At 40.3% G+C, this 8,772-nt stretch overlaps 1 protein-coding gene across 2 annotated transcripts in view; it reads right to left on the reverse strand.

Moving 5' to 3' along the window:
- LOC133400627 (phosphatidylethanolamine-binding protein 4) overlaps window positions 1–7,411 on the reverse strand; it is a 96,608-nt gene extending 89,197 nt beyond the window's left edge. Inside the window, exons 1-3 of one of the 2 annotated variants that reach the window (XM_061673469.1) lie at window positions 7,339–7,411; window positions 6,745–6,854; window positions 3,499–3,634 (exon numbers count right to left, since the gene is read on the reverse strand). In XM_061673469.1, coding sequence (XP_061529453.1) covers window positions 3,499–3,634; window positions 6,745–6,854; window positions 7,339–7,377 — 285 coding nt within the window. In that variant the 5' untranslated portion in view covers window positions 7,378–7,411. Of the gene's footprint in view, window positions 1–3,498; window positions 3,635–6,744; window positions 6,855–6,930; window positions 7,041–7,338 lie in introns of those variants that run through there. The other variant, XM_061673470.1, reaches the window with a different exon arrangement.
- Between the last annotated feature and the right edge of the window lie 1,361 nt (window positions 7,412–8,772).

Genomic DNA, 8,772 nt, shown 5'->3' on the forward strand with positions numbered 1-8,772 from the left:
TTGCTGTCTGGCCATAACAGTGTCAGGCCAGACAGCATTATAGGACCATAGATCAAACAGTGTTTGGGCAATAGATCATGTTCTAACTGTGCTTAGCTGTTGAAGAGAAGAGTAGATCCTACATCCAGCTGGATTTCAATTACATTTTTTTAATGTCAACTTCAATTGGGCACTTTAACTCAATTGGTTGTAAAACAAAACAAGGACTAAAAGATTCTTCTCATCAGCTGAAAAAGGTTTACTTTTTTCTAATGGGTACAGCAAGATTATTAGTCTTATATATATATATATATATATATATATAGAGTCAAGTTTAACACATTAGTTTACCTTTCAGTTTTTCTGAACGACCAAGTCACTTGTAAATCTTGTCAGAGTACATTTGTCATCTGACTTGCATCCATTTTTCTATAGTGCTTGGATTAGGAGAGGTGGAGTACACCCTCGACCGGTCACCAGCCAATCACATATTGGCAAACAACCATTCACACTCAAATTCACACCTATGGACAATTTAGAGTCTTCAATTAACCTAAAGTCCATGTTTTTGGAATGTGGGATGAAGACCGGAGTACATAGATAAATTAGTCGAGTAAAACCTGGGAAATCTCGACTGTGAGGTAGACGTTAACCACCGGCTGCCATTATCTAATTTTTATGTATTTTTTAAATTAAATTAAACACAGGCGGCACGGTGGACGACTGGTTAGAGCGTCAGCCTCACAGTTCTGAGGACCGGGGTTCAATCCCGTCCCCACCTGTGTGGAGTTTGCATGTTCTCCCCGTACTTGCGTGGGTTTTCTCCAGGCACTCCGGTTTCCTCCCACATCCCAAAAACATGCATTAATTGGAGACTCTAAATTGCCCGTAGGTGTGACTGTGAGTGCAAATTGTTGTTTGTTTGTATGTGCCCTGCGATTGGCTGGCAACCAGTTCAGGGTGTACCCCGCCTCCTGCCCGATGATAGCTGGGATAGGCTCCAGCACGCCCGCGACCCTCGTGAGGAGAAGCGCCTCAGAAAATGGATGGATGGAAATTAAACACAAGCAAGCATGATCTACAAAAGGGTTCACCAAGCTTTTTGAAAGAGAGTTACTTTTTGGGCACCGATTAATGCAAAGGCCAACCATTTAGACACACACTTCAGAAAAAACTAATTTGCTCAAATTCCACTTAATGATATGTTATTATTAATGATATTCATCGATGTGAAGACATTGATCATGTTTGTGATTTCTCACAATAATTATCAACAATTATTTAACAAGATATGACAGAAATACATTTCAGTATGCAACAGCAGATAGTTGTTCAAAAGAGCTGCGCACTGCTCTTAGAACTATCTGTGCTAGTCAATTTATTCAAATAGTTGTAACCATATGTTATAGGATACAACAAACAACCCAAAAACATTCAATTAAAACAAAAGGTAAATCACAGTTTGTACGTGTGACATCCTCATTGTATAAACTTCAAGTGGATATGACAATACTGTACAGTGAGCCACTTTTCATTGCCGTGCTAACAATGAAGTGCTAGCACCACCCGCTGGTGCTGGATTAGAAAAGAAAGTAATTTCATGACAACAAATATGATTCATTAGTGCACTCTGGTGTTAAAAAAAGGGGTTACACGTTTGACAATTCATGTCAGAAATTAAATACAAAAGAAAGTATTCAGACCCCTTTAAATTTTTTACTCTTTTGTTTATATTGCAGCCATTTGCTAAAATCATTTAAGTTCATTTATTTCCACATTAATGTATACACAGCACCCCATATTGAAAAAAAATATATATTGAAAAACGGAATTGTTGAAAGTTTTGCAAATTTATTAAAAAAGAAAAACTGAAATATCACACAGCCATAAGTATTCAGACCCTTTGCTCAGTATTTAGTAGAAGCACCCTTTTGAGCTAATACAGCCATGAGTCTTTTTGGGAATGATGCAACAAGTTTTTCACACTTGGATTTGGGGATCCTCTGCCAGTCCTCCTTGCAGATCCTCTCCAGTTCTGTCAGGTTGGGCGGTGAACGTTGGTGGACAGCCATTTTCAGGTCTTTCCAGAGATGCTCAATTGGGTTCAAGTCAGGGCTCTGGCTGCGCCATTCAAAAAAAGTCACGGAGTTGTTCTAAAGCCACTCCCTCTGTATTTTAGCTGTGTGCTTTGAATCAATATATTTTTTTAAGGTGAACCTTTGGCCCAGTCTGAGGTTCTGAGCACTCTGGAAAAGGTTTTTATCCAGGATAGCCTTGTACTTGGCCGCATTCATCTTTCCTTCGGATGCAACCAGTCGTCCTGTCCCTGCAGCTGAAAAACACACACACAGCATGATGCTTCCATCACCATGCTTCACTGTTGGGACTGTATTGGACAGGTGATGAGCAATGCCTGGTTTTCTCCACACATGCCACTTAGAATTAAGGCCAACAATTTCTATCTTGGCCTCATCAGACCAGAGAATCTTATTTCTCACCATCTTGGAGTCCTTCAGGTGTTTTTTTTAGCAAACTCCATGCAGGCTTTCATGTGTCTTACACTGAGGAGAGGCTTCCGTCGGGCCACTCTGCCATAAAGCCCCGACTGGTGGAGGGCTGCAGTGATGGTTGACTTTCTAGAACTTTCTCCCATCTCCTGACGGCATCTCTGGAGCTCAGCCACAGTGATCTTTGGGTTCTTCTTTACCTCTCTCATCAAGGCCCTTCTCCCCCAATTGCTCAGTTTGGCCAGCTCTGGGAAGGGTTGTGGTCGTCCCAAATATCTTCCATTTCAGGTTTATGGAGGCCACTGTGCTCTTAGGAACCTTCAATGCAGCAGAATCTTTTTTGTAACCATGGCCAGATCTGTGCCTTGCCACAATTCTGTATCTGAGCTCTTCAGGCAGTTCCTTTGACCTCATGATTCTCATTTGCTGTAAGGTCTTATATAGACAGGGGTGTGGCTTTCCTAATCAAGTCCAATCAGTATAATCAAACACAGCTGGACTCCAATGAAGGTGTAGAACCTTTTTAAGGATGATCAGAACAAATGGACAGCACCCGAGTTAAATATATGAGTGTCCCAGCAAAGGGTCTGAATACTTATGGCTGTGTGATATTTCAGTTTTTCTTTTTTAATAAATCAGCAAAAAATTCAACAATTAAGTTTTTTTTTTTTCTGTCAATATGGGGTGCTGTGTGTACATTGAGGAAAAAATGCACTTTAATTATTTTAGCAAATGGCTGCAATATAACAAAGAGTGAACAATGTAAGGGTCTGAATACTTTCCATACCCACTGTACGTTAAATACGTAATTGACATGCTTTTAGATTTTACCATCTAAATGGTTCTTCGGTTTTTACTTTTGCTTTTTACTGCTGAAATGATCAAATATGCCTTTGTAAGACTTGTATAGGATAGTCTTATCTCGATCAAGTTGGTTGAAAATGCGAGATAATCTAGGACATGATAGATTGTGGTTATGGCTGTACACTCAGACATACTGAATATTTCTCACCTCATTCGCTGCAGAGTACCAAATACTTGGAGCTCCCCACTCGGTGCTGAGCTTCTCTCGAAGTTTCATGTGATCCTTTGGAGCAATCAGGCACTTATCAACATCCAGCTGTGGGTAGATTACCTCCAGGTCACCACTTAAATGAACAGAAAGTTACACTTAATAATCATAATCATTCAGTGATGATTTTTATGGCATATATTATAGCAAACGTGATTTTCTGCTGTCTAATTTAAAAGCGTAGTCCTGCCAGTCACAACGCATAAACAGTAGTCAGTAACAGCAGGTACAAGGGCCGAAGCTAATAATTACTTTATTAAAATAGGGACAATGCAATTAAACGGTTACGATACAAAGCAACTCAGGAGCTGCACAGAGTTTATAGGGAATGCTAATTTTGTTGTAGGCAGCTTTGTAAGACAAATTAAAATTATCTCTGTACTAAAGTTCAAATAAATGTTATGTATAATGCATTACCATGAGATAAAGACAGCCTGAACAAGGAGAATGGAAATAAAATGGGTTTTAATGTAATATGTTCATTATTGTGTTTGCAGAGAACTAGGGCTTAGACCAGGGGTGGGCAAACTTTTTGGCTCAGGGGCCACATTGACTTTTTAAATTTGACAGGCAGGCCAAGCCAGAACTAGATGCTTACATACAAAAAAAAACAATAACAAAACAAAAAAAAGGCATTGTAGTGTTAATACTTAGATTTACTTTTAATGGGAACAGTGTTGTTTTGTTGACCACCTTTTTTTTTACTAGTGCATCAAAGTCTGGTGTTAGTTTTGTTGTGGCAATTCTCAGAACATACCTGAGGTGTTCATCACTCAGCTAGGATCTGTAAGAGGTTTTATTGGTGTTTAATCACACTAAAGGTCTGTTCACAAACAGGTATAGAGCCAAACACTTCCGGCTTTTTGGAAATTTGTCTGCGCTTCATGAAGCACAAAACTCATCCAGTTTGAGAGTTCAACTTTCTTTTAAGACAGTATCACATCGGAGATCAATCAGTTCCATCTGCTGCTCCGGTGGCGCTGTTTCCGGGTCTTCTGTGACTGAACCTTGGATGGCAGTTTCAGATAAAGGTGTTTTGCTGAGCCTGTAAGCTTGATTTTTAACCACTGAGCCGTAGCCATCAGTTCCTGTGTTGATTGGCTGCTAGCATAAGTCGCATGCTTGGTAGAAAAGTGACAGCTGATGTTATATTCCTCTAAAACCGCAATGGTTTCTTAACAAATCAGACATATAGCCGTTGACCAGACTTCAGTGAAAAAGTATTTAGTCCATTCTATATTAAACACTCAGCACCACTGTTGCCACTGTTACCTTGAAAAAGTAACTTAGTTACTTTACTGATTACTTGAGCTTAAAAGTAGCTTAGTTTACTGGTTACTTAATTTCAAAAGTAACTAAGTTAGAAAAAAGTAACTTCTTAGTTACTTTCAGCAGCTGCCAAGTGGCAGGAATATCACTTATCCACAGTAAAAAAAAAAGCATTAGTTTAACTGTACCCATTACTTGCTAATGTACACCACACAAGTTAGTTACATCAACATGAACCAATAACTTAAATGGTTAAATTAAATTAGTGTTAAAGCAGTAATTTAGTGCAGAATTTACATGACAACACAGTACAGTAAGTACCTAAACATAAACAAACACACTATTCTCAGTACACTTCTCTAAAGACTCTTAACTGATAGATAGATGGATGCCGATTGTGGTCCATGAAGGCAACTGTATGTGCGTGTGTTTGTCCGTGCGTGTACATAAACGTGAAAGTGGGTGGCGGTTTGATATTGGGGGCATACAAACACACACGTGGTTGGCGATTTAACATTGGGGGCATACAAACACACACACACAACCATTGCTCCCACCATTGTAATTTTGATGCGAAGTGCGAGAAAAGGTGACAAGATTACGCAACTGTTTAACTAGCAAACCTGTGGGTGATTAACGGCGGGGTGCAGCACTTATGTGACGTCAGCTGTGAAGCGCGTCAAACCAGCTCACAATCTGGACTACAATTGTTGAAAGTTTTCACTTTTCATTGTAAATATTATGTAAGATAAGTATTTTAAGTCCGCAGCACGGTGAGCAACTGGTTAGCACATTCGCCTCACAGTTCTGAGGACTGGGGTTCTAAACCCGGCCCCACCTGTGTGGAGTTTGCATATTCTCCCTGTGCCTGCGTGGGTTTTCTCCAGGTACTCCGGTTTCCTCCCACATCCCAAAAACATGCAGCGTAGGTTAATTGAAGACTCTAAATTGCCCGTAGGTATGAATGAGAGTGGTTGTTTATTTATATGTGGCCTGCGATGGCCTGGCAACCAGTTCAGGGTGTACCCCGCCTCGGAAATGTTAATGACTCAAAAGTAACTGTAGTCTGGTTACTCTCCTGGGCAAAGAAATGCATTACTTTACTTGTTACCGCAAATGGTGGAATTTGGGAGTAACACGTTACCGGCGTCAGTGCTCAGCACTCACTGTCGACTTCTCTTTTCTTTGGTCTACTCATGGTTGAAGAGCAGTAGCAGAGTAAAAACTGAACAGCCAAAGTCAAGTCAATGTATCACTGTACCTACTGCGCTACCTGGTGGAACCACTCGGCATTACAGCACAACCTGGTGGAACCACTCGGCATTACAGCACAACCTGGTGGAACCACTCGGCATTACAGCACAAGGTCAAATAAATGTAGTCATGATTTTGATATGATTTGGGGGATTCTGTACCAATTTTTGGCGGGCCAGATTGAAATGATCAATGGGCCGCATGTGGCCCGCCGTAGTTTGCCCACCCCTAGCTTAGACTGCCTCACAGTTGAAAGGTTTGGGGTTCGAATCTCAGCTCCAGCCTTCCCGTGTCAAGTTTGCATGTGCTTGTGTGGGGTTTCTCCTGGCATTCCGTCTTCCTCCCACATTCCAAAAACATTGTTAGATTAGGTTCATTTAAATTGTCCATAAAATTAAATTGTCCATAAGTGTGACCGCAAGTGTCAATGCGTGTTTGTCTAGATGTCCCCCAGTGATTGGCTGGTGACCAGTCCAGGGTGTAGACCCCTTCTTGGCCCAAATAAACTGGGATAGATTCCAGCACACCCGTGACATTTGAGAGGAAAATCTATACATTAAGCTACGGATGATTGCGAGTTGTCGACACAATAATGACACGTTGTTACATTAACAACTCCTTTACCGTGTCAATTGAAAATGAGTGCTATTTCCTTCTACTTACAAGCAAAAAGAAGCATCCACAGAGCTGAGGGTATCTGCTGAGGCCTCCACTTGGCGAGACCCCCACATGCAGCCACATAAGAGCAGGAAGAGTGGCAGCACCGTCTGTAGCTGGCAAAAAAGTACAGCATTCATTTGACATGTACTGAGAAGCGCACATTTGGAACTCGGGGACTTGAGCTGTTACCTGTTGAAGACCGTTGTCGACCATTGCGATAAATGATCGTTGGAAGCAAAGTATCTAAGGTCCTTAATCTTTGTTTTAGTGTGTGTCATTGCTTAGCTACCATGTTTAGGCCCATTTATGTCATTTACAGCAGCTGTCTGTCATTGCGAGCCATCGTAAGTGCGCGCGCACATCCGTTTGGGGGCAAAAACCACACACAGTTCGCTGATTATTTTCAATATTTAAACCGAAACGTGTCACCAGATAGACACAGCAACGACAATAATACCAACTCTTGGTAGAAAGCACCCATTTTACTTAGCCGAAACATCGTCTTTAGCTTGTTGACGGCACTAAAAATCCCGGAAGTTCAAATCCATCAATAACGTCCTAGCTTTACTCAGTCACCAGTATAGAACAGTATATCACCTTTCTTTTGACGACACGATGAAACGTCATATTCTTCATAACTGTAATTTAAAAAGTACGTCATAAATTCATACCATCCCAATGAAGTTGTTCGTTTTACAGCTTCCTCGTCGGAGAGGGGTTCTGGATGCGATGTAGGTTTCAAATATCTGCTGAACATTGCCTGTTATTAATAAAGTTAATTTAAAAACACGCGCGCGCGCACAGGTTTCAAGTGTCCACTGAACTTTATATTTTTGATTTATTTTTATTTTTTTAAAGAAAGATACTATATGTTTTAAGTGTTCACTAAACTACTAAACTTTGCATATTATTAGTAGTTTACTTTATTATTAAAGTTTTTTTTAAAATGTCTACTAAACTTTGTTGAAAGTTCATCTTAAAATGAAAAATATAAGTATTTACTAAACTTTGTTTATTATTAATATTTTTTTTTGTAAAGGACATGTTTCAAATGTCCATTGAACTTAGTATATTTATTTTATATTTATTTTAGACGAATGACATACTGTAGGTTCAGGTTCTTTTCATATTGTTAATGGTGTTTATTTAAAAACAAGAAAAACAGATTTTAATTGTAACTTAGTATAGTTATGAATGAAGTTCATTTCAAAAGAGTTTCAAGTGTCCGTGTAACTTTGCATATTCTTAATAGTTTTGTTTAAAAAAAACACATGGGTTTTAAATGTTCAATGAATTTTGTACATTCGTAATAAAGTGTTTTTTAAAAGCACAGGCTTCAAACGTCCACTGAATCGTGTAGACCACAGGTGTCAAACTGGTGGCCCGGGGGCCAGATCCGGCCCACCACATCATTTTATGTGGCCCGCGAAAGCAAATCAAAATCGCTAATTGTGTTCTGGTGTAATACCATTGAGATATTTACAAGTGGCTGCACGGTGGTTGACTGGTTAGTACATCTGCCTCACAGTTCTGAGGACCGGGGTTCAAATCCTGCCTGCGTGGGTTTTCTCCGGCCACTCTGGTTTCCCCCCAAATCCCAAAAACATGCATGGTAGGTTGATTGAAGACTCTCAATTGCCCGTAGGTGTGAATGTGTACGCGAATGGTTGTTTGTTTCTCATGTGCCCTGCGATTGGCTGGCGACCAGTTCAGGGTGTACCCCGCCTCTCGCCCGAAGATAGCTAGGATAGGCTCCAGCACGCCCGCGACCCTTGTGAGGATAAATCGGTACAGAAAATGGATGGATGGATATTTACAAGCATTTTTTTGTTACCAATCCCCCTTATTAATTGAAAAACATGTTTTTATAGGCTTCTGATTTCAAAACTGGTTATTCATCAATGTGTTGTGTATACTGTAATTACAGTATATGAGGTAATCTTTCATTTATATGGTTCCACAGTCGTAGCGGCCCTCTGAGAGAAGTCATAACTGCGATGTGACCAGTGACAAAAATGAGTTTGACACCCC

The sequence above is a fragment of the Phycodurus eques genome, chromosome 3 (assembly GCF_024500275.1).
Source record: "Phycodurus eques isolate BA_2022a chromosome 3, UOR_Pequ_1.1, whole genome shotgun sequence".
Taxonomy (NCBI): Eukaryota; Metazoa; Chordata; class Actinopteri; order Syngnathiformes; family Syngnathidae; genus Phycodurus; species Phycodurus eques.